The 25,363-nt window shown below is 50.3% G+C and overlaps 2 protein-coding genes across 2 annotated transcripts in view; both read right to left on the minus strand.

Moving 5' to 3' along the window:
* Nucleotides 1-13,626, minus strand: part of HTT (huntingtin) — a 100,937-nt gene extending 87,311 nt beyond the window's left edge. Inside the window, exons 1-7 of the mRNA XM_029933175.1 lie at nt 13,590-13,626; nt 11,896-11,966; nt 11,491-11,550; nt 11,053-11,169; nt 10,940-10,969; nt 4,903-5,044; nt 3,830-4,008 (exon numbers count right to left, since the gene is read on the minus strand). Coding sequence (XP_029789035.1) covers nt 3,830-4,008; nt 4,903-5,044; nt 10,940-10,969; nt 11,053-11,169; nt 11,491-11,550; nt 11,896-11,966; nt 13,590-13,626 — 636 coding nt within the window. The remainder of the gene's footprint in view (nt 1-3,829; nt 4,009-4,902; nt 5,045-10,939; nt 10,970-11,052; nt 11,170-11,490; nt 11,551-11,895; nt 11,967-13,589) is intronic.
* The window catches only part of ACOX3 (acyl-CoA oxidase 3, pristanoyl), a 922,607-nt gene that overhangs the window by 817,526 nt on the left and 79,718 nt on the right, over nt 1-25,363 (minus strand). The gene's annotated exons all lie outside the window — the stretch shown is intronic.

Below are 25,363 nucleotides of genomic sequence, written 5' to 3' on the forward strand. Positions count from 1 at the left end.
ATCGGCACGGGCTCGAAAACATGTCCTACGTTGCGCTGTTTCTGAGTGTTACGGCAGCAAACGTGTGCCTTCGTTCCCTCCCCCAGAAATGTCTCCATCACGTCTACCAATGCGGTCATGGCTCCCGTGCTGCGTTCTCAATCCCTGGGACTTCGTCCATGGTCAGACTCACTCCTTACAAATGAGGAGACACTTGAGGCCGGTGAAGACCTGCCTCTGCCCAGCCAGCGCGGGGAGGGAGGACAAAGCTCCCGTCCGTGGCGACTGCCGCTGGTCCCACACAATCAACGCAAGACACACTGTCCTGCAGGGGCGCCTGGGCGGTTCGGTGGGTTGAGCATCTGTCTTCGGCCCAGGTCATGATCTCGCAGTCCGTGGGTTCAAGCCCCCCATCGGGCTCTGTGTTGACAGCTCAGAACCTGGAGCCTGCTTCTGACTCTGTGTCTCCTTCTCTCTCTGCCCCTCCCCCACTCACGTTGTCTCTCAAAACTAAATGTTAATAAACAAACAAATAAAAATCCAGCATGTGCCTTATCACGAGTACATGAACACTATTTACTGCAAATTTACTGTTCATGGGACCAGACCAAAAAGAAATAGTTCATTTTTACCAGTGCTATGTCGCTTAAAAGAGAATGTCCCAAAAAAAAAAACAGGTTCTCTTTTATCATAATCTATGATTTGCTTAAAATTATTTAACACTGGAATCGGCTTCATAATTAGAGCACAACCTCTTTAATGGACCTCCCTGGTCCCCCTAGAGCTTCCCATCACGCCTCTTTCCCTGCCGTGTAAATACACACACGGGCCTTTTTCCCAGCTTCTTAATCCTAACGTTTGCTGTGGGCGGTCCCTGGGGGCCCCGCTGACCCCGGTTCCTGATCTGGGTGGCAGGCTGCTCACGATCCTCCTAGAAGACTTCTACCACATTCCTGGGCTGTTAGGTCTTGGTTTATGGATTGCAGGCTTTCCTCTTTTTTTATATGCATCTCTCATTTTGCTGGAATACCCCTTCAAGTTAAGTTTTTTAAAAAGCATACAATGATACGCAAACTAAGTTCTTGCATATCTAAAAGTATCCAGGGGCGCCTGGGGGCCTCAGTTAAGCGCCTGACTAGATTTTGGCTCAGGTCATGATCTGAAGGTTCTTAAGACCAAGTCGTACATGAGGCTCTGAACTGACAGTGTAGGGCCTGCTTGGGATTCTCTCTCTCCCTCTCTCTCTGCCCCTCCCCTACTCATGCACGAGCTTTCTCTTTGAAAATAAATAAACTTTAAAAAAATAAAAAATTTTTTAAAAGTATCTATATTTTGCCCACTCTTACTTTATAGTTTATAGTTTAGCCAGACTCAGGATTACTTTAAATTCTATTTAAATATACTGTAGTTAGCCAAATTACATTGACCGAGTTGAACTTCTTAATCAAAATAATTTAAGTCAGAATGACTATCAGCCAAAAGAAAACGGATTAATTATGATTTACAGATAATCGTATCTAGCATGCCAATTCAGTGCTGGTGTCATCATCTGCTCACTTTGGAGAAAAGTAAGTGTGAAGAAATCAGTACTTACGCACCACACCCCGTACCCTTCACCCAGTCCTCCGAGGATTAGTGCTATCCCGGTCCCACGTCCTTTCCGACATCCCTCCAGCCTCGCACGGCTTTCCCCAGCACCCCTGTTAACCTACGAGGCACCGAGTCCTTTGCAGGACCCACACCGGTTCCCATCTGTGCCTGAGCGCTCTCTCCTTGGACTTGGCCAAGGCTGTAGTCTCTGCCTATAAACTTCTCCCAGCTGTCCGTGTCTGGTCAAACCCTAGCCACCCGCAGTCTCAGCTCTCACCCACGCCTCCCCGGCAGGCCTCCCTGACCGCGGTTGTGCAGGGGCCTCCCCTCTGTGCTTCCATGGCACCCTGAACCCACCACCTCCCCACGCCATTTATTGATTGCTTGCTTGCTTCTCCCAGGAGCCCAATGATCTCCAACGTTTCTCAACTCAACAGCCTTTTCTTTAAACATGAGAAAAAAATTTTGAGTATGTAACCACAATGCTTATGTATTTATCCTGAAGTGTTACACAAGCACCACAGAACCCAGCTATGGTGTTCGTCAGAAAATGTGCACCAAATCTGACAAGACCACAGCCTGTTATCAACTTATAGGAAATACAGAAAACAAAGAAATACGTTCACTTACAAAATGAGGAGACAAGCAAGCAACCAGACTGCCACTGACAATCTGTCCCTTCAACAAATGGACTCATGACGGAAGTGACCGTCAGACCAAAGAGACTCCCGGTCCTCACCCGCCAATCTTACTTGCATACTGATTCCAAAAGAACAAAGTAAACTACCGACAGGGTGAGTGGGTGTTTGATGTTCAAGAAATGTTCATTTTTGTTTAAGTGTAACAATGGCATTGTCATTAAGTTGTAGAAACAAAGAAGAGTTCACAAACTGGAACACCGGAAGATACAAGGACTGGAATTCACTTCAAGATAATGCAAAACGAGGGACCATAAGAGAGCCACGACCGGCCCTGAGTTTATCATCACCAACACAGGCGGTAAGTGCTGAAGGGGTTCACAGCGCTCTTCTGCCTGCTTTCGTGTGTCTGGAAATCTCCATCATAAAAAACAAACAGGAGAAAAATAAAATAGCCATTTTTTAAACGTGTGATTACCCCCAGAGCACCCGTCTCCCTCACTAAGACATCAGGGACGGGCTTCTGAGGGGGCAGCTCACGAGGACATCGCCACTTACATTCTAGGAGACAGCGAGGGGTGGCTGGGTGGAGTGGGCTGTGAGCCCCCAAAGCTTCGCGGAGCCCGCCTGCTCCTGCTCGGTTATTCATTACCCAGCGCTCCCAGGGCCTCTCCACGCACCAGGAAACGCTCTGAGCACTTTACAAGTGTTACCTAACTCAATGCCTAAATCATTAAGTCACTACCTTCGATTCATGATTTCTATGCAAGAATTATTTTAAGCCACTTAAAATTTTGTGCCCTGCAAAATTTAGGTAAAGGACACAAGTCGTAAATCCACTTGACCCAGACACCTATGAACTGTGATGTCGTCAGTATGTGGAAAGCAGAAAACGGAGCCAAGGCAGCCCTCTCACGACCCCAGGTTTGTGCCTCGACTCCTACATGCACCATGTGACTGTCTGACTCGCAGAAAAGATAAGGGATTCAGTAGCATGCAGTACAAGAAATACGGTAAAAACCCTAACATTTTAAGCCAAGCTCACAAAATCCAATGCCCGAAGCGCAGCCACACTGACAGCTGCCAGAATAACCCGGAGAAGCGTACCACAAGGAATGAAATCCACTGCCCAAGTCGGCTGCGGAGCACATCGTGTTAGGAGGTATGCACGGTTTCTCCATACTGGAAAGAGGAGTTTTAAGGCTCCCAGGACCCAGTGGACCGTGTTCCTAACTCCCTGGGGAGAGAGCCGTGTGCACCAGACGCCGGGGTTCCAGGGGCAGAAAGTGCACCCGAAGTGCCCACATCGCGCCCCCAGCACCTGCCCCAGTGCCCAGCACGTGGCGGGTGCTCCACAAATACTTTCTGTACGAATGAACACAGCTCACGAGTCCTGGCTTTACAGACAGGGCACAGCACGCTCTGTGCCAGGCAGGGGTCCTAGCGGCGGCCTTCTATGAGCGACACCTTCATACGGGGAATCTGTCGTGACCTAGGACCTGAACCAGGTGGCCCCCAGCAGGGACTCTTAGTCCTAGGGTGCGGCCATTTCTCTTCCAAATTATTTCCTTGAACATCAATCGTTTGTGTAGGGGCACTAGAGCCAGCCATGCGGCTCCTACCTGGAGGAGCTGCTCTGTCGAGGGAGAGACTTCCATTTCCTTCCGTGTCACCCCGAAGCTGCCCTTCAGGCTCGTGTCCTTGACCTGCTGCTGCAGCAGGGGCACCAGATACCTCAACGTGAGCAGCACCCCGAGAATCAGGACCGTAGAGTGTTCGTCCTCAACAGGAACCAGCAAACCTAGAAAGTAGAAGTTCATCTGCTTGCAGATTCACGGCTTAGCTTGTTTAAAAGAAGGGACCCACAGAAGGACCGTACTACGAGGCCGGTAGTGAGGGATGAAGACGGATGAGCATCACTGGAGAAAACACACAGGCATCTCATCTTCAGGCCAAAGTCTGGGAGTGACTTTAAAGGAGCAGCTGTACATCCTGAGCCGAGGGCACCCTGCACAGTGGGTCTGGCTGCGGTTCTTTCCCACCCAACGTCCGCACGCTCCCTACAGCACCAGCGAGTGCTGATTTCCACGACTTCCCCAAGTACAGGAGAAACCGGAAGCAGACCCACAGCCGCGGCAGGGCCCTCGAGGAGCCACGTTCCATGCGGGCACAGATAGTGTGCGCCTGTGACACGAGGGCCAGGCCAGGTGCGAGGGGCGGCCCTGCGAGCCTTCCGGGCACAGACGAGAAGAGGTCTCTTCCTATACATCACAAAGGCCCAATGCAGGCTCCCGGCAGCCTCCACGTGGTTCCCATTTACTAGTCAGCCAGTGCCACAGGGCCTGCGCTGGGAGCTAAGGGATTGCCTGATTTTAAGGAATTTAAAAGCTCTGTCTCAGGGGGTGCCTGGGTGGCTTAGTTAGTTGAATGTCCGACTCCTGGTTTGGGCTGAGGGTCATGGGATCAAGCCCCGCACGAGGCTCTGAGATGAGCGTGGAGCCTGCTTAAGATTCTTCCTCTCTCTCTCTCTCCTTCTCTCTCTCTCTCTCCCTCTCCCCCCTTCCTCTGCCCCTCCCACTGCACACACAGTCTAAATAAAAAAAAAAAAAAAAAAAAAAAACGACCAGCTCTATCTCAGGCCAACGCTAGGGCCTGCGGCCCACGGCGGGCGGGTCACGAACGCCCTGCGTCTTACCCAAGAGCACGCTGAGCAGCCAGCTGTAGAAGTACTGCGTCCTCCGGGAGTGCTGGCAGATGCTCACGGCAGAGCCGGCTGCCGTGCGCCGGATGGTAGGCGAACTGGACTTCAGATTCGCTATGAAAGCCTTTAATAGAACCTAGGGAAGCGAAAATCCAAGTAGATAAAAAAGACAAAACTCCTACGAAGCTTATCGTGTTACTTCAAAAAACTTACTCCAAATTCTCCAAGTGTAGGTTATAGACCAATGGACTTTTCCTACGGCATCCCAAATTCGGGACATTCCAAAGAAGTCTGCAAATACGTGGTCTACTATCTTCCCTATGAACTGTAAGTAGGGACCTTGCCAGGGACATATGTGTTCTGAGTCAACACCTGAGCTTCTAGAAAGGTATGCCCACAGCATTTGGGCACTGGGTCAGTAAATGACACTATGTAAATAAAAGGCAGTAAAAGAAAGAAAAAGAAAACGAAAATAACAAAGTCAAGGAAAGAGAGCAGCAGCCAACTGGAGCCACGTCCCAGCCCGGGGGACGGCTTGTAGACGTGCTGCTAGTGGCTACGCGGAGCGCCCCGGTCCACAACGCGCACGAGGAGCTGGACGAGGAGCTGGACGGCGGCAGCCCAGTGCCCGCAAGTGATTCCCAAGGAGCAGGAGAAGACGCCTTTGTCTCCGAACTTCCAGGATGACCCAAAGGAGATGGTGCTAGAATCCCAAGGGTGGCCACGTACGTCTTAACAAAACTATCCGAAGAATGAAAAGGCGTGCCCATCCACCTTCACGAGTCTGGGAACTATCTCATGGTAAGAACGCCCGTTTCCATCGTGAGCCACGCTGTGGTCCCAGTTACTGCTCGGCACACACTGGGCACGGCTAACTGGGTCAGGGACACCATCAGGGTGCCACCACTGGGGTGAGACTCTACGCAAATGAGCAGCCAAGTAAGAGATCCAGGTCTGACTTATAAACAAGCTCCGTCTTAGCAGTGCGGTCATCATAAAGTGGTTCTCGGTGAGTGCAGAGAGGAGACCTCTGGAACCAGAGAGGCAGAGGAGCAGGCCCCCAGACCCAGGATGTCCCCATGGTCTGTGGCCTGCCATGCCTGCTGCGGACACGACCAGAAGAACACAGACAACTTCTCTCTGACAACCTTCTTAACTCGGAGAAAAGATAGTGGTACCTTAAAGAATCCTTTGAGTGAAAACACACAGACATCATTGAACTAGTAAGAATCAGTCTATGTTACTCCAAACTTTAGCACTGTATAAAGAGTCAGCCGGGGTCTCCAATCCAAATCCCACAGCGGCAAGAAAGGAAAAGGCAGCTGGCGGGAGCCCCTAGGCCGAGCCCTTCTCATAACGGGGAGGAAGTGTGCTAGATTTTAGGGCAGACAGCTCCACTTTCCCACAAACATGAATGACATGTTTTTATACATAATTCAAAAGGGAACAGATGCAAAAATCATTCCGCTTTAGAGTCAAGAGTATTTTAGGGAGTGGAAACGGAAGTGAAAATCAAAGTGACACCGGGCCACAGTCATCAGCGTGGCTCACCGTGAAAGGACCGGCAGCTGGGAGGGTCCCAAGGAGGCAGAACCCTTGGGCACTCGCGCGTTGTGGATGGAGGCACGTGCTGGGGCAGACACTCGAAGGTAAAATACGTGTCCGCCGCAGCCTAGCAACCCCCGTCCGAAGATCCAGAAGAGCAAGCCGCACCTGCGCTCCATGTGACACGCGCACAAGTGGGCACAGCAGCAGCGTGCACGTGGACCACAAAGCAGAGACAGCCAGCCCGACACTCAGCTACAATGAGTGAGTGACTGTGGCGCGTTCACACGGTGGCAGGCCACACAGCTATGAAAACTGCATGAATACACCCGACGACGGAAGATCTTGCCAAGTTCATGTTCAGCAAAACAGACAGACAGACAGACAGACAGACAAAAAGAAGGCATGCTGCCCAGTCCCACACAGGCTGGAAGTTAAAAACAGCCTCTGTGGCTCCAGAGCCCAGGACAGTGGTGTCTGTGAGGCGGAGGGACCAGGGGCGGACACGAGGGGCTCTGGGGGCTGTAACAGTTTACTGCACTTTGTGACGCTTCACCAAGGGGCACGGCTGCAAATCTGGTCCTGTCCCGTGTGCACGACACGTGGGTAAATGAGGTCTGCGGACGTCTCGGTCTCTGAGAACGAAAACACACCTGAGGAGAGGAGACTGCTGAACAAACGTGTTTCACTGGATGTGGGACCCTCTGCGACCCAGACACTCCCCTAAAATCATGTGCACAAGTTTTGAATAGCATCAACTTACAAGGACATAAAGAACAGGACAGGGACAGGGGCGGACCAGAGGCATCCACAAATTCTGCAGGTAGAAAGTAAACCAGTGATGACGGGCAGCCTCATGGCCCACGGGAAGTTCACATACACGTTTTGTGGGAGGTGGGTGGTGGGGGTCTGAAGGCCAATGGCGAAGGCAAGCTCACTGAGGCCACAGAACTGCAAGAACAGCTCGGGCCTGGGAGCCGTCTGGTCCTGTGCACACGCCGGCCGTTCTGCCGGGTCTCCCCGCCCACATGGCAGCCCAGGACAGAGCCTTCCCGCTCCGTTCCCCAAAGTCTGGGGGATAAACTCAAACATGTTGGCATAGTTGGGGACAGACATGAGGCTCAGAGAAAAAGACAGAAAAACGAGGGAACAGTGTGCGATCTGACCAACGAGACTGCCAGCCCCTCTGGCCCGGGACCCCAGGACAAACACAGCCAGGTTCACCCCTCCAAAAGGAGACTGAGGAACTTTGCTCTGGGGATACTGACGCCCTCGAGAGGAAAAGACTTCCTGACACTGTCACTTAAAGAGCCACAGGGGAAAAGCAGGCTCACCATCCATCACCTCAGGAAGCCCACCAGGGGACAAGCCCCTGCCACACACTTGCTTCCACTAAGCTGTTCACAGTCTCACTCAAATCTAAATGCACAACTGCCAACATACAAGAAAAGACCAGAACAGAGGAAGTCGGAAGAAACAGAGGTCAAAACCAGTTGTCACGAAAACTGTAATCCATCCTCAGCAAAGAGAAGAGGACGCCAGAAAACATAAACATTCTGAACACCAGAAGGACTCTGAGAAGTTACAAACACCACAGAGGGCTTGAGACGTATATCTAGAAGGTACAGAAAAAAAGATAAGGAAAATAGAAATAAGAGAGAACACAAATTCCATCCTAGAAAGGTAAAGGCATGGCGTCCGGAAATCTGCCATCCAACAGGAAAGCAGCAAAAGCAATTCCTAGGACGAGAACAGAGAGAAGCCTGAAGATCTGCCCGCACTTCGTGCCTGACGAGTGCCCGGCCCGGACTGCGGCAAACAGCGGCAGAAGCCCCGGACGGGGCGCTCCGGCGGAGAACACGGACCTGCTAAACGGTCTGCCGTGTGCAGAACTGCACGGAGACACATTTTACAAAGCGGCTGGGAAGTATGAGAAGACATAAATGGCTAAAGAATAACAAACAAAATGAAAAAGAGGCAATTATTAATTCCCAAAAAACCCAAAAAGTTCTACAAAGGAACGGAATCGTAGCACAGAACATTGTTATCACTATTACCTGGGCATAAAATGTCACACTGAATACTAATATAACTACAGTAAGAAGATGGGAGGTTAGAACTAAACGTATCTCTCACTGAAAAGAAACCAAGCCACTGAGCAGTGTACTGCTAGGGTATATATGCTACTCAGCACGCTGTCTAGAAATGCAGAACACTAACAAAAGAGTGACGCACAAAATGAGGAAGTCAGGAATCCTCAGACTATGTGGCAGGGTCACAATTTCTGGTCATTAACAATAAAACACAGGGGCGCCTGGGTGGCTCAGTCAGTTAGGGATCCAGCTCTAGATTTTGGCTCAGGTCATGATCTCATGGTTTGTGAGTTCAAGCCCCACATCTGACTCCATGCTGACAGTGTGGAGCCTGCTTGGGATTTTCTCTCTCCCTCTCTCTCTCTGCCCTTCTCACACTCGCTCTCTCTGTCTCTCTCAAAAACAAATAAATAAACTTAAAAAAATTGTTTAAATACATAAAACACAAATGTGAGTGTGGAGGCTGCTTGTTTTGCTGATGGGGGCACAGAACAAACAGGGCTCAAGTGCTCCCCACGGGCTGCGGGGCCGCCAGTGAGCGTCCTCCTGCCTGCACTTCTGGGACAGTCACCTCCCCCAGGCCAGATGAAGGAGTCAACCCAATACACCAAAAGCCCATCTGTTCTAGAAATCCCTCCTGAATTCACACCGATGAGCTACCTCCTTCCCTGCCTCCTTACCCACAATAAGAAAGCAGAGGTAGAAAGAGGCTCTCAGTCTGCCTCAAAATAACTCAAAAAATTTTAATCTCAATTATGAAGCACAATATAACTCAAGAAGTGCTCTCACGTGACTGCCTGTCCAAAAAGCCCGTAAGACTCATTCACAGTTGTGACTTCAGGTGATAATCATACCTTAATTTCATTGTCATTTGCAAAATTGCCGAAAGAAGCCATAATTTTGGGTACAGCGGCAGCCAAGGTCTCCTGAACAGACTCCTCAGGCCTCTTGCTTATCCGAGTCAGGCAAGGCAAAAGGTTTACCAAGTAAGGCCTGCACGTGTGAGAGGAACATGAGTTACTCTTCCAGGCCTGCTTTAGTGAGGAACAGAAGCAATTAATTCAGTACCGGTTAGGGAAGAGCCAGTTTTTATATGCAAAACAGTTCTTAACCGAAAGTCGACAAAAAGAACAGCACAGAATAAATGCAGACCACGTTTCGACGCTGGGAGACATTCATCCTCCACTCCTCCCACAGTCACTCAGGACACTCACCTTGCTTTAAAATTTGTTTATAATAAATTATAATAGTGAAGTATTCATATTTTAAATCAGAAAACAGATAAAAAAAATAAAAGTAAGAAATGAAAATTTTTCTTGAAAAAGGAGAATTACAAGGAAATATTTTTATGTGTTCAAACTAAACAAGGCCTTAGAGAAAAGACATGGCCCTTGAGAGAGGAAAAGCAGCAGTGCGGGTGCAGGAGAAAGGAGTCCCTGGACGTGGCGCTGGAAGCCACAGGAGACTCCTCCACAAACGTGGGGGCCGAGGTGACAGGCGCCTGCTAGTGGCGGGGACCGCAGGTCTACACCTGGGACTATCCGGGAAGCTAGGCTGGCCTAATGAGAGGACTATTTTGCCTGAAAAAAATAAACCAGCCACGAGCAGCACAGAAACCTGACTTTTTGAAGACGCAAAATCCGGCCAACGAGTTAAGACAGTGTCCAAGACGATGGTGGCCAGTGGAGGCAAGATCTGGCTGGGTGAGGGGTCTGGGTCTTATCTCAACAGCTCTGGGAAATGAGCAGAACGCTTAAGTTTAAGTAAGGGCATGACGTGACCCAATCACAGGTTTTACGGTCACTCAGGCTGCTATGTGGAGAACTCGGGATGTGTTGCTTCAAAGATAAAAAAATTTCAAAATAAGGATAATAAAAGAAAAAGTTACATAAAAGAAATTTCTTAGTGATGTATCCACAGCCACATAAGATTCTTATTCAACTCAAACAAACTCAGTGGGATAAATCACTGTTTCCCGCTAACAGTGAGGGTCCGAGACCCTGCACCGGCTCCCCGGGGGCGCAGCCCCGGGCCTCTGGACATCAGTTTTGCTGGTTAAGGAAAAGGAGGCACAGAGGAAAACCAGGGTCTTCTTTTGATTCTCCATCCACTGGGGACAGACTGTTCCCACCAGTCCAACTCTACTCAGTTTAACACTCACGGTTTGAACCCACGGAAGAGACAAAGGCCTATTTCTGGAGAATTCCTATAGCAACTGACGATGAGACTAGTCCTCAACCTCCAACCACATGACGAGCACCTGCTCAGTGACCAGCATGTGCAAACGCGGTCACTGCGCTGCCACAGAGGACACACGGGGACGACCCTGCTGCCCTGGGGGGCGCGCCCCTGTCTCTTGGGGGAGGGGGTGGACAGAAAAGGAACACACTCACGACAGAGTCCCGCAGGGCTTCTGAGAAGCACTACGAAGAAGAGAAGCAGGGAACGCCGGCGGCGCACAGGGCAGCCGGGGACGGCACGAGGTCCGCGGGAGCTGGCCCCCCACCAACGAACAGCGCGACGAGCCGGCGCGCAGCACCCACCTGCACTTCTGAGGCCGCACCAGGTGAGCCAGCTCAGCAAACCTCCACAGGGCAGCGCGCAGGCTCCGGGGAGCCCCGTTCTGGGGGTCGAGAGTGACGCGTTACATTTCAGAGCTAAAGGGACCTCACAGACACAAGAGCGTTTCCTGCTTATTTCTACGTCTAGAGACAAGGCCACGCGGCCGAGGGGCTCCGCTTACACAGATACAGAAGCTAATTCCCATCTCAGCTCGTAAACAACGGAACAGTGAAGAGTAACCTTGTGAGGAAAACTAAAGCAGCCTACTTTACCAAACAGCGTCTCCTTCCCACGGCCCCACTTCTTAGAGCCAAGGTCTCCCATTCACTGCTCCGTGCAGGGACGCAGCTACCATCCTCAGGAAGAGAAGAGAAAAGCCTACCTTTTTGATTTCCTTATAGAGTTCGAGCTGTAGCCTCGGGAGATTCGAGTCCATCAGCGCCTGCAACGGAACACAAGAGAGCTGTTTGCGGAAGACCCGGTCCACCAGCAGCCCGGAAGAAAATGAAAAGGCAATTAAAATTTCACTTTGGGGGCAAAGCAGAAGAGAACAGCAACTAAGCTAAGGGCCTGCTCATTAAGAAAGAAGCACATATATTTGGGAAGACAATGAATAAACTAGACACAAGTCATTCACTTGAATAAAAAAAAAATAACAGAAGCAAAGAATTTCACTTTATTTACAATCAAATACTACATGATATTGAGGATCAGCAGTAGATGGTTCGAATTCATGCTAATGCTCTTACATCAAACCTTCACGATCTTCAACGAGGGAAGAAAACACCTGAGAGGCGGCCTTCTTCACCGAAGTGCGCCCCTTGGGGCAACCCGCATTAGCGACGGCCTGGGCGAGGTCTGCGGGGCCAGCAAGGCGGGGAGGCCACTTGGAAGACCAGAGCCCCACGCTCGAGCAAGGGAACACACCTCTCGGCGCAGAGCCCCGTCCTTCCCGAAGGTCCTCCCTGGACGTGCAGGTGCTCCCAGCCCCACGGCTCAGAACCCGCAGCCGCCGAGGAGCCTCGCGCTCCTCAAGACACTTTCTGGGCCCCCATCGCTGCTCACTTACGGACCAAACCAAAACTAACGCCACAAGATCAACTCCAACCCAGTAAGAGAGGCTGAGGGCCACCGTCGGCTGGAGCGCTCGAGGTCCAGGTTAGAGAGGGCTTCTGGGGGGGGGGGGGGGGTGGGAAGGCAGGGAAAGGCCCCTGCCCCTCCTCTCGCCCGTGGGAACCGCCCCTCTGCAGTGGCACGGCCAATCGCCTGTCCATACCCAAGCCTCAAACCACGCCTCTCTCGGGTGGTGCACAGCATGAGGCCACAGCCAAGCTGGTCTGAGTAAGACTCCGGACTCGCCTCCTGGTTCGGTGAGCTGAGAAGTCAGAACACAGTCCCAGATGGGGAGGTTCCAAAGTAGAACAATATCTCAGAAATTTCTCTTTTAATTCTTTTTAAAAATGTTTATTATTTATTTTGAGAGAGAGAGAGAGAGAGAGCGCGAGAGAGCGCACGAGCAACCAAGCAGGGGAGGGGCAGAGAGAGAAGGAGGCACAGAATCTGAAGCAGGCTCCAGCCTCTGAACTCAAGAACCGCAAGGTCATGACCTGAGCCGAAGTTGGACACTTAACCGACTGAGACACCCAGGAGCCCCAATATCTCAGAAATTTTTAAATCCTAATTCTTCCATTTCAGTTTCTCCTAAAACTCCTTATGTGAACACACCAAAACTCACAAACATATATTAAGATGTAACTTTCAAATAAAACCAGAAGGGACATCCCAACTTTTATTTCACATTATGTTTTATAAGCTAATCTCAAATTTTGTTTGTAACAAGAGAATACTAGCCCTCAAACCCCTAATGATAGCACAGAACCTGGGTTCCCAGACCCTGGGGACTGCAATCTGACCCCTCCCTGCTCTTGAACCTTCTGCACCAAGGCACACACACCCACTCAGCTGCCAAACGGAGCCCATGACAAATCAACTCCATGAGGAGTCGCCCGTCTCTGCCTCCTCGCTCCTGGGGCCACCGTCCTGGCCCAGGCCTCGCTCTCCCGTGCCTGGACGCGTCAACCTCCCACAGGATTCTTGGTGCGCGGGTCCCTCCCTTCCCCGAGGCAGGCTCCACGCCATCACCGGTTACTCTTCCAGAATAAAGCACTCTCTGACCACATCGAAAATCTGGGAGCTCGTCCTCTACCAAAGAAAGTACAAACCCCCGGAATTGACCCTCAGAGCCCCCTGTTCTCCTCCGCGAGGCTGCAGAGGCTTCCTGGGTCCCCTAGCGGCAGGTGTGCAGTGGCCAATAAGCCCCCAGTTTCCTCACTCACCGCCACCTCCAGGAGGCCTTCTCTGCCTCCCCAGACAGAAGGTCACCTTGAGCTCCTGACCACCATGAGGAGCTGCCAACGTCTCTCAGAATTTAGGATCTGTGCCATGTGCTGAGCGGTTTCTGTAAAAACACGACCCCTTTACAGGAGGCAGGAGCAGGCTGGCAGGCCACGTCGGGCATTTTCCTACACAAATGAAAAGCACCATGCATCCCACTGCTTGGGCCAGGCTGAGCCTACACAAATGAAAAGCACCATGCATCCCACTGCTTGGGCCAGGCTGAGTCCAGTCCTCCTGAGAAGCACGGAGCAACAGTCGACAGAAAACCAAAGCCCAGGACCTGGCTCCCCGGTGGCTGCGCCTGTGTTCCCGCCCCTCCTGACACTGAGCCGAGGGCCATCCACCGTCTCCCAAGCCGGTCCTTCTTCCACCACAATGACAGCCAATCTAGCCAGATGCTGCTCCTGTGCCAACCTGCTGCACCTGCAGATCAGAGCACCCGGGGCAGCACAGATGCCGGTCCCATGCCAGCCTGCTGCACCTGCAGACCAGAGCACCCAGGACAGCACAGATGCCGGTCCCGTGCCAGCACTGCTGCACCTGCAGACCAGAGCACCCGGGACGGCACAGACGCCGGTCCTGTGCCAGCCTGCTGCACCTGCAGACCAGAGCACCCGGGGCGGCAGAGACGCCGGTCCCATGCCGGCATTGTTGCACCTGCAGACCAGAGCACCTGGGGCGGCACAGACGCTAGTCCCGTGCCAGCATTGTTGCACTTGCAGACCAGAGCATCTGGGGCGGCACAGACGCCGGTCCTGTGCCAGCATTGTTGCACCTGCAGACCAGAGCACCCGGGACGGCACAGACGCCAGTCCCATGCCAGCATTGTTGCACCTGCAGATCAGAGCATCCGGGGCACAGAGACGCCGATCCCGTGCCAGCCTGCTGTACCTGCAGACCAGAGCACCCGAGGCAGCACAGACGCCGGTCCCGTGCCAGCACTGCTACACCTGCAGACCAGAGCACCCGAGACAGCACAGACACCGGTCCCATGCCAGCATTGTTGTACCTGCAGACCAGAGCACCCGGGACGGCACAGACGCCAGTCCCGTGCCAGCATTGTTGCACCTGCAGATCAGAGCATCCGGGGCGGCACAGACGCCGGTCCCGTGCCAGCCTGCTGCACCTGCAGACCAGAGCACTCGGGGCGGCACAGACGCGGGTCCCGTGCCAGCATTGTTGCACCTGCAGATCAGAGCATCCGGGGCAGCACAGACACCGGTCCTGTGCCAGCCTGCTGCGCCTGCAGACAAGAGCACCCAGGGCGGCACAGATGCCGGTCCTGTGCCAGCCTGCTGCACCTGCAGACCAGAGCACTCGGGGCAGCACAGACGCTGGTCCCATGCCAGCATTGTTGCACCTGCAGACCAGACACCCAGCGCAGCACAGGTCTGAGTGCAGCCAAACCCCAGCACGCCAACATGAGGCAGAAAGAAGTTGAGCAGCTGACCTGATCTCAACATTCAGGGACATAATGGAGAAAATGACCACCTCTGCCCTGGGAGGCCTGACACAGAGGAAATGGAACAAAAGCAGGGAGATGGCCAGAAGGCAGCCTAGGCCTCAGGTCATGGCCAGGGTCATGGCCGACAACCACCACATATTCACCAAGCTATTCTGTCCAGCAACTCTTAGAAACAGGTCACTGAAGAAGACAGGCTTAAGAATGGAACAAAGCTTACGTGTCCAATGGCCAACATCAGCGCAGTCTGGGGCCACAGCGTCCCCTCTGCCTTCCTTAATCTCCCTCTTGCCATGAACCTAGGTGTGGTGCCCTCTTTAGGTGTTCTGATTCTAAGCGTCAGGTTTAAGAACTGAAATATCAGAAAAAGCCCAGCCTGGCCCTGCCCATAGGAATAAAAATAGCAAGCCAGGATACTTAGGCCTGGAGAGAAGTGAACACAACTGAAAAAGGCCATGTGCAGAAATGCAGTGGGACCCTACACAAACGTGAGTATCACCAACGGGTCGCCTGGCACATGGAACAAGGGTAACTGGCCACTGGGCCAGTGCGAGCAAAAGCAGGGAGTGCGGGCGGAGGAAGACCGGGCGGCTGCCCAGAGATAGAGGAGGGCTCCCCAAGGCTGCTCCCGACAGAGCCCGGAAAGCTTGCTGGCCAAGAAACAACGTGCTACCAGAAGGGAAGGACCCCCAAGGACCACGGAGTCCGCGTGGCGGGAGAGAGAGCAGCCGGTGTTCTCACGTGCCCCTCCATCTCTTGGGGCAAGAGCGAAAACATCGCACTATTATAAGACCACCTCTTACCACTGGGGGACCAGGGAGGGGCCAGGACAGTGCTGAGCACGTCGCCTGCACCACCACCTCTGACGCTCACGCACATGAGCTCACGCACACCGCCAAAACTCGTCGGAGTCCCGTTGTAGGTAAGGAAACTGAGGATCACAGAATTAAATACGCTTCTCATCGCTGGTCAGTTAGTAGGGGACAGAGGAAAGCTTCAAAAGCAGTTCTCCTTCGCTCCAAAATCCACGTGTGCTTGATCAGCCTGGTAAAGCGCCTCAGTCTCCTTAAACGTGGCAGGAGGGGGGTGATCCTCCCGAGGAAAGAAGGCCGGATCCGTGAAGGAGGAAGGAAGGATGACCGCCTGGCCAACTCAAATGTGACCACTCTGCAGGGAAAGCCCTGGGAGAGACTCCAAAGAACAGTCCGATTTACCGAGACCCTAACGAGAAGGGAAATATTCAACCAGTCTACGTTAGCTTGCAGCCCTTGGTTCATCTGGCCAAGCGAGCATTACTGGGGAAAGAGCCTTCGAGGAAAATGAGGAGACGAAGGCTCTTCTCAAAGCTCCTCTAAATCTCACGCATGGAACTCAAAGCAGTGAGGGGAAAATAAGAAAACCAGAAAGGTCCAAAAGACAAGGACTCCTGCAGAGAAAGAAACAAGGTGTGCTTTCTCCTTAGCCATCATCAAGAAACAGCTTTTGGAGAAAGCGTCAAGAACTACGGCAGAGGCCAGACTCGGGGCTGGTCAGCCCACGGAGGGAGCGCGAAGTCTGGACACACAATCCACAAGGCCCATCACAAATTCAACGATGGCCTAGGAGAAGTGACTAGGACGGGCTGGGGACCCTAGGAGAAGGGCAGAAAAACAAGGACAGGTTTCCATTACATAAGGAATTGTGGAAGAAGCCCTTTATCCTCAAAGGCAGCAGAAAACAGAAAAAGGAAACAGTAGCTTGAAGCTCGGGTGATGCTGAGCACAAAGTCGGGCTCAGGGAGCAGTGACAGAAGAAGACAGGCGTCCCCTGCCCGCTCCTCAGCTCGCCTGGAGCCCACATGCTTCGGCTTTCTGGCTCTGCCGTCCTTCCCTGGGAACTCCTTCCGCCCAGTCCCGCCACACCAGCCCCAGCCTGCCTGTGACAGAAGTCATGTCTTTACGTGCACACAGCACTGCCCGACCCAGGTCTCCGCAGGGCAGGGAAAGCAGACACAGGAAGGGAAGCCATAGGCAGCACAGACGGATTGCATTCACCCGTCCCTTGCCCTCCCAGGGCCCTCGTGGCTGCTCGAGGCTCGGCCCAAACAAAAGCTGGTGCCTGTAGTGACATTTTCCCCAAGAACACGGAGCGGCCGCCAGCAGAGCCCCTCTGTGACTTGCACGCGCACACAGCCTGCTGATTGAGCAGGGCCGGCAAGCAGGCTGGCAGACGCGAGAGCGCCACTGGGCCGCGCCGCGAGTGACTCCGCCACTCCAAACACAAGAGGTCAAGTGTCGGTCTGTCTCTCGGCCACAGTCCAGCTGGCAGGGCACGGCCCACGGGGGCTTACTTTTATGACTCTGTTGAGGCACTCGTCGGCCACCATCCTGACGTCCGACTCTGCATCATCACTGCACAAGAGAAAGAGCTCCATAGCGATGCCCAGAAGTTTCTGAAATTCCGGAGAATTTCTAAGTAAAAAAAAAAGAGAGAGAGACTGTCACGGCCAAGAGGAGCCTAGAAGACACGACAATGAAATGCAACGAGGTATCTAATGTCCTCTCCGGGATGCTGGGACAGAAAAATGACCTTACGTAAAACCTAAGGTTAGTAAGTGCATTAATACTGATCGATTTACTGTGAAAACACACCACATAAAGGAAGCTGCCAGTAACTGGGGAAACCGGATGCGAGGTACATGGACACTCTTTATGCACCTTTACAATTTTTTGAAAATCTGAAAGTACTCTAAAATTTAAAAGTTTATTTTAAAAAAGAGACTGTGTAAGACAAATTTCATTTGTTTAAAGTTTTAGTTAAATAAACCTCAAAAAGACACTGTTTTATATGTTTTTTAAACTCAATAAAAATAAAGGAAACAGGAGACTGGCTCCGTCCCAGCAGCCACCTGCTCTCTGCCAACGGGCCACTTCTGTTCTTGCTTCCCGGGTCCTCGGAAGCCTGGAAATCAGCTCGCCAATGTAACTCCCTTACTCCCTTTTATTCTCGCGCTCAGTGTGCTCCGAAGCGCGGCCGCATCTCACCGGAGGACTAGGCCCGATCGCGGGCTGTGGCCGCTGCTGCTCCACCCCAGGCTCGCGAAGACTGGGGTCTGTGCACCGCTCGCAAATGACTTTCAAATGCCTGACTGAGCGTCCGCCTGGGTCGTCATGATCCACATGGCGAAGCACGGCCAAGGCGGAGCCACGCCGGCGGGCCACGTACGCGGACCTGATTCCCAGCACTGTGAAGTGCTACAAGCAAAACGCAGCCCCTGAACAGCGCTGCTGTTTTTGAAACCTCAAAAGCCAACTGCGGCTTCACGAACCCCCCCCCTCCCCCCCGTCGGGTGCTTGGAGACGGAGGTCCTCTCCCCCTTCCTCACGTCGTCGTAGTTCCTACTACCGGAGAGAAGCACCACGAGCCTGAGAGAAACCACGGGACCCTCTTAGCAAGGGCCAACATATACCAGCAAGAAACAAAACACGGCGCCCAGCAATACTGCAGACGTCATCTGTGGGGAATTCGGGTGCGAAAAAGGGCTGAGCAGGAAAGGCCTCCGAACACGACGCAGCCGCTCCAAGCAGCGCTGATTCAGAGACACAGCGTGAGCCGTGCGTGTGATTCTACACTTCCTGGTGCACATATCAAACATGGAGTAATAGATAAAATATAGATAATAAAATATATATTTATAGTGTACAATATAAAATAGGTAATATATTTCATTTAATCTAATATATCCAAAATATAACTATTTCAAGACATAATCAATATGGAAATATCACTGATCTACGTAACTATCTGTTTTTACAGCGCATCTCAATTCAGTCACAAGATATCCATCAGAAGTACCTTACCTGTGTTTAGACTTCATAAAACCCACAAATGAAAAAGTAGGTTCACTTTCAAGTAATAAATAAAGAAGATCTGAAAATCCAATGCACAACATAGTAATTATAGTCAATTACTCAAAAATATTATATTTTAATATTCATAAACTTCAAAGCTGCTCTGAGACCAGAGCGTAACTGTTGTCAACACGGAAGAGAGACAATAATTATGTGACCTGATAAAGGGGTTTCGGCGGTGACCATACTGCAATATGTGAATGTGCGCTCTCCGCTTCTAAGCCAGTGTCGTAGGTCAATTATATCTCAATTAAAAGAAAAAAGTAAGTTCACATCCCATTTCCAACCATGCTTAAAAGTTCTCCAATAGCTAAATTGAAATTTGATTTTAAGATTTTAATAAAATAGATATAGGACTAGTGAGGTTATAGATTCCTTCTTGAGAGAGCTTTAGATTTTTTTGTCTTTCAAGAAACCCGTCCATTTCACCTAAACTGTTGCGTTTACTGGCATAAAGGTGTTGCTAATACTCCCTTACACTCCTCTTGAGAGCTACCAAACCCACACTGAAGTCCCTCATTCTAAATACCTGCAAACTGTGCCTGCACTCTTTCTCACCTGGTCGGTCAGTCTGATCAATCTTACTGACATTCTCAAAGAACCCACTTCGGGATTTTTTCAGTTTCTACAGACTTGTGTTTTCGACTTTTACTAACTTCTGCTCTTACCTTTATGCCCGTTCTTCTGCCAAACTTGGGGTTCACTTGCTCTTGTTTTTCAAGTTTCCTGACATGAGGGCTGAGGTCACTGATTCGAGACCTTTCTCTTTTTTCTAAAATAGGCATTGAGTCCTTTCCCTTTCTCTTGGATATGTCATAGAAGCGTACTGCAACTTTTGAAATCTTTTGTTTTTATTTTCAATCAACTCAAAATACTTTCAAATTTCCCGTCTGACATTCTCTTTGACCCATGGGTGGAAATATGTGACCTGTTTTCCAGACTATCCTTCTGGAACAGATTCCAACTTAATCCTATTGGGGTCAAAGAGCATACTTGCATGAATTCTTTTAGAGACTTTATTTTTTTTAAGATTTATTCATTTTTGAGAGAACATGAGCCGGGGAGGGACAGAGAGAGAGGGGCCAGAGAATACAAAGCAGGCTCTGCACTGGCAGCAGTGAGCCCAATGTGAAACTCGAACTCGCAAACCACAAGATCATGACATAAGCCAAAGCTGGACCCTCAAATAACTGAGCCCCCAGGCTTATTTTATGGCCCAGAACGTGGCCTGTATTGGCAAACGTCCTGTGAGCACTTGGGAGGAGGGGGTCTTCTGTTGTTCCGGGTGGGTGTCTATCAATGCCAAAGAGGCCCAAAAGGGTGGGTAGTATCGTTCGAGTCTTCTAGATCCAGATTTTATGGCCATGTGCTCAAAGAGTTTTTGAGAGAAGCTACTGGAGCGGGACTAAGATTGTGGATTTGTCTACTTCTCCTTGCAGTTCAATCAGGCTTTGCTTCATGTATTCTGAACATAAACGGTTAGGACTGTTATGCTCCCGTGATGAATGATGCGTTCATCACCATAAAACGACCGCCCTATTTCTGGTAATAGCTTTTGCTTTGCAATCCGCTGTCTGATAGTGACATAAGCCACCCAGTCTCATCTGACCCGAGTGTTAGCATGGCGAGTGAGCCCTTCCATTCATTTCCTTGTAAGCGACTTGCACCTTAGTATTGAAAATGGGTTTGGGGCGCCTGGGTGGCTCAGTACATTAAGCGTCCGACTTTGGCTCGAGTCATGATCTCATGGTTCATGGGTTCGAGCCCCGCGTCGGGCTCTGTGCTGACAGCTCCGAGCCTGGAGCCTGCTTCAGATTCTGGGTCTCCCTCTCTCTCTGCCTCTCCCCTGCTCACGCTCTGTTTCTCTGTCTCAGTAACAAACATTGAAATGACATGACATGACATAACATAAAAAAATAAAATAAAATAAATAAGATAAAATAGGTTTATCATACACAGGTTACACAGGGTCTTGGTTTTTCACTGGACCTGAAAAACCTGTCTCTTACGTTGAATGTCATTATTGATGGAATTAGGTTTAAACCTACCATCACACTAGTTCTTCCCTACTTACTCCAGATGCTCTTTATTTGCCTTTGTCTCTATTTCTCCTTTCTCTGGAATCGAGTATTCTTATGATTACATTTTATCTCCTTTTTTGGTTTATTAACCTGAACTCTTTGTTGTGCTTTCCATTGTTGCCTTGTTTATCCCAGCCTGCCCTGTGACATGACACCACCTCGCACACAGCCTAGAAACTAACAGCAGTGCTGGGTTTGTTTCCTGTGGCTGCGTAACCAACTACAAGGGACTGGGTGGCTAAACACCATGGACGTTTATTTATCCCCGGCACAGTTACAGAGGCCGGAGTCCAAAATCAGTATCACAGCGCCGAAATCAAGGTATCGGCAGTGGCTGTGCTCCCGCCAGAGACTCCAAAGAAGGGCTCCTTGCCTCTCCCGGGTTTGGTGGCAGCCAGCACCCCTTGGCCTGTGGCCGCCTCCCTCTGATCTTTAAAGCCAGCATCTTCAAGCCCTTCTCTGTTCCAGCTTCATATCACCTGGTGCGTACGCGTCTGTGCGTGCGCGTGCGTGTGTGGGCTCTCTCTGCCTCCTGTTCACAAGGATACATGTGGCTGCGTTTAGGGTCCCCCTGGACAACTCTGGATAATCTCTCCATCTCACACCCTTAACTTAATCAAATCTCTGACGGTGCTTTTCCGTCGGGAGCCATCTCTGAAGTCAGGCGGGTGTGCAAGGCCTCCCACCGCCAGATGGCCACCAGCACCTACCCCCACTCAACCCCCATTCAATTTCTGCCTGAGCGCGGACCCCCAAGGCGCCTGACTGAGACCAGGAGTGACTTGCCTTCTTATGTTAAAAGTATGTGAATTGTACCTTGTGAAAAAACTTGTTATAGGAGTTTCTTCCTTTGTGATTATAGGAGCAAATATTACATTTCCTGAGAAAACAGGCTATTGACTCCTGCTCATAAAAGAACTCTGGCCTTTGCTGTGCTAAAAACTTCGCCTTGTATTTGATGCTAAAGACCCCTTCCTTCCCCAAGTGATAAGCATCTAGTCTCCTACTTCAATCACTATTGATAAAGGTTATGCATGCGTCTTCCGCCAATCTATGCTCTGGGAAATTTTTACATGCCAAAGAATTTGTCATCAGAAATTACTGTCTAAGGCAATTGCCACCTCTGTTTTGTACCCCATATGTTTTTCAGTAAATAAAGCGGACTCTCGGGTCAGGACGGAGACGCCTGCCTGGTGAGCAGACAGAAGCCGAGGCTCTCCCGCTCCCTCTCGCCGACACCGTCCGTCCTTCCGGGAGCCCTGGACCTGCTGCAGCTGGGCTCCGGCCCTGGGGCCCCTTGGAGGGACACTTACTTACCCAGGATTCCGGGATTACGTCCTGCTAACCTGGGGCGGGGAAGAGGGGGCAGAAGCACTACTCTGTCTACCCCACCTCTTTCCAGCCTTTGTGCTAATGTTGCCACGCATCTCACTCCTACACGTTATAAAGCCCCAGAGTACGTGGAGACCGTCTTGGCTGAGAGTGACCAGTCACCTGCTCAGGAGATGAGGCATGAGGGAGGAGTCTTCCATTCAAGCACCGGAGTGACCTCTGCCTGCTCTCATTCTCTCTGCGGATCCGGTTCCCTCTCTGATCTTATTTTCCTTTCCTCCTACCTGAAACACCGCCTTTAATACTTCTTAAAGTTGGTCCCTGCTGGATATAAATTATTTCAGCTTTTCCGTGTCTGAAAAAGGTTTTGCTTCACTTTTGCTTTGAGACAGATTTATTTGCTGGCCACGCAGCTCCGGGGTTTTTCCTTCCTCTAGAAATGACGTCCCACTGACTTCTGACGTGCATTTTCCAGCAACAAATTTGCTGTCACTCTTAACTTCGTGCAATTCGGCTCTTTTTAATGTCTTGTCTCTACTTAACACATTCCATCTTTTCTCAGGTTCTTGAATACATAAAACAGTTGAAGTACCTGTTTTCATGATTTCGTACAAATTTTACCATCTGTGCAACTTCTGAGTCAGTTGTAAGGGACTGCGACGAATTTTATTTTCCTGTGTCTTTGCACTCCTGAAATGTTATAAGCTTTTCCAGGCAGGACCAGAATAAAATGCCATCCAGGGCTAAGTTACCCCTGTCACCGGGGCACTCCCTTCTGCACACTCCGGCCACGGCCCACAAGGGACACTTGTCTGCCGGGGCCGGTGACCCTTCAGGCCCTTTCAGGCGGCCCCATCCCAGCGCTAAGCCGCTTCCTCACGAGCACCTGCACTTCGCCAGGCAGCTGAAGACTCAGAGACGTCTCCCCCACAGGCTCCAGGGAGCATGCTGGGCAGTCCTCTCCTCTCCACCATTCACTCCAACTGGCTGCAGCGAGCACCTCTCTCCTCCACTCAGCAAACCAGAGGCCCTGCCTGGGCCCCCCGCCCGCCGTGACTCCTTCCAGACAGGAATTGGGAAACCAACGGGCTCCCACACTCCTTTCCCGTTTGTCAAGGGCTGCTGCTCTGCCTGACGTCCTGAAAACCACTGTCACGTAGGTTTTGTCCGTTACCAGCTGTCTGAGACAGGAAGTGAGTCCTTCGGCATTTACCTTAGCCAGAGCAAATACCTTCCTTGGTATTTTCAATTTAATTTGCTAGCCTGGTGTTAATCAATTTTCTGGTCACAATTCACGTATCTAACAAGTCATCTTTTACCAAGTTAACAAACATTCCCTTCTAAACTAAATGTATCTTCGTTTTTCAATTCTTACTAGTCACTAAGTCCTGAAGATGATCTCGAATGTTCTAACGTGATACAGAGCACGGCACCACCACCGCCACGTTCTCCTGAGGAGAAAGCTCTCAGGTGGACCCGCCGGAGGGACCCAAAGCGTGACGAGCCGCCGCGCGGCCTTGTGGGAAGGCTGCAGCGCCTCTGCCAAAAATCCGAGTGCTTCTTAACGTTTGTCAACTCGACAGATGGGAACTGTTATTGTTTGTTTTCCCTTCTTCCCACCGATGACTGGTAAACACGAGTGTCTCCCCGCCGGCGGCAGTGTCAGCTCTCAGGGCCACCGGCCCAGCTGGGGTTCTTATTTTCTGAACTACTCACTCATGCTCTTTGCCCATTTTACTATTAGGCTGGTAGTCTTTTTCTTAATGATCAACAATTGCTCTTTAACAACTATTAAACCTTTGCCATACCTGCTGTCAACATTCCCCCCAAGTTGAGTTTACTTTCAAGTTTAAGGGGGAGTCTGACATCTTGAACTATAGTCCAGTCAAAACAATTTTTCCTTTATATCGTTAGCCTTCTTCCACCTAAGATTAAATACTCTTTTTTAATAATAATTTCTTTTTTTTAAGTCATTTTTTTTAGATTTTGGATTTTTAAATTTTTTAATTTGGATTTTAAAATCTAAATCTTTTCTTTTGTTTTTTTAATGTTTATTTATTTTTGAGAGAGAGAGAGAGAGAGAGAGAGAGAGAGAGAGAATCTGAAACAGGCACTAGGTTCTGAGCTGTCAGCACAGGGCCTGATGCTGGGCTCAAACTCACAAAGCCATGAGATCATAACCAGAGCCAAAACCAAGAGTCAGACACTTAACCAACTGAGCCACCCAGGCACCCCAATAATTTCTTTTTTTTACCTTTAAGTAATCAACCTGACATTTATGTTTGTTAGCAATAGGAGATACAGATATGATTTTCCTCTAGCCACTTGGTTCAATAATCTATCATTTCCCTACTGATACAAAATGTTATCCTCACCATAAATTCACACACAGATGCACACATACACTCTCCTAGCTTCCTATCCCACATCTTCTTTAATGTCTAACGACCATCTCAATATTGTGTAAATCATCTCTCACCAGGTTGCTGACGGTTTCGCTTTTCTTTGCAACATTCAGGTATTTATTCTTACAGGTGAACAAGTTCAAAAACACCCCTACTAAAACTCTGGTCAAGCCTATCTTAAGTTTACAGATTAACTTAGAGAAAAATCAACTTTATGATAAAAAATCTTCCATTTAGAAAGGGAAGTAGTCACCTATACCTTTCAAAAAAGTCAACAGCAGTCTTTACATATTTTCTGCATATTTCTTCTTAATTCCTTGAAATTTTATATGTTGGTGCTACTATGAATTGGAGTTTGAGCCATGATATTTTCTGTGTTGTAAATACACGGAAAAGCAGTGGGTCTCTGGATCCTTCTTTTTACCCAACCACTTCATCAAAGTCCACATGCTTAGATAAGGGTCCTAGGTGTTCCCAAGAGCACACGTGCTAAAAACAAATCACTAGACTACACCCAAACAGAAATATAAGTGTGTCTGGAAAAGAGAGCGGTGAGGGAGCTTCATGCCTGGATTTTTGACAAATTTTCTGGAAGACCCTGATGCTCATCCGTATGTAGGAACCAGTAGGTTAGACCCCCAAATTGAGAGCTGAAGTAGACTAACAGTTACACAGCCACGAAGTTTTA

Source organism: Suricata suricatta, chromosome 1 (genome assembly GCF_006229205.1).
Source record: "Suricata suricatta isolate VVHF042 chromosome 1, meerkat_22Aug2017_6uvM2_HiC, whole genome shotgun sequence".
NCBI lineage: Eukaryota > Metazoa > Chordata > Mammalia > Carnivora > Herpestidae > Suricata > Suricata suricatta.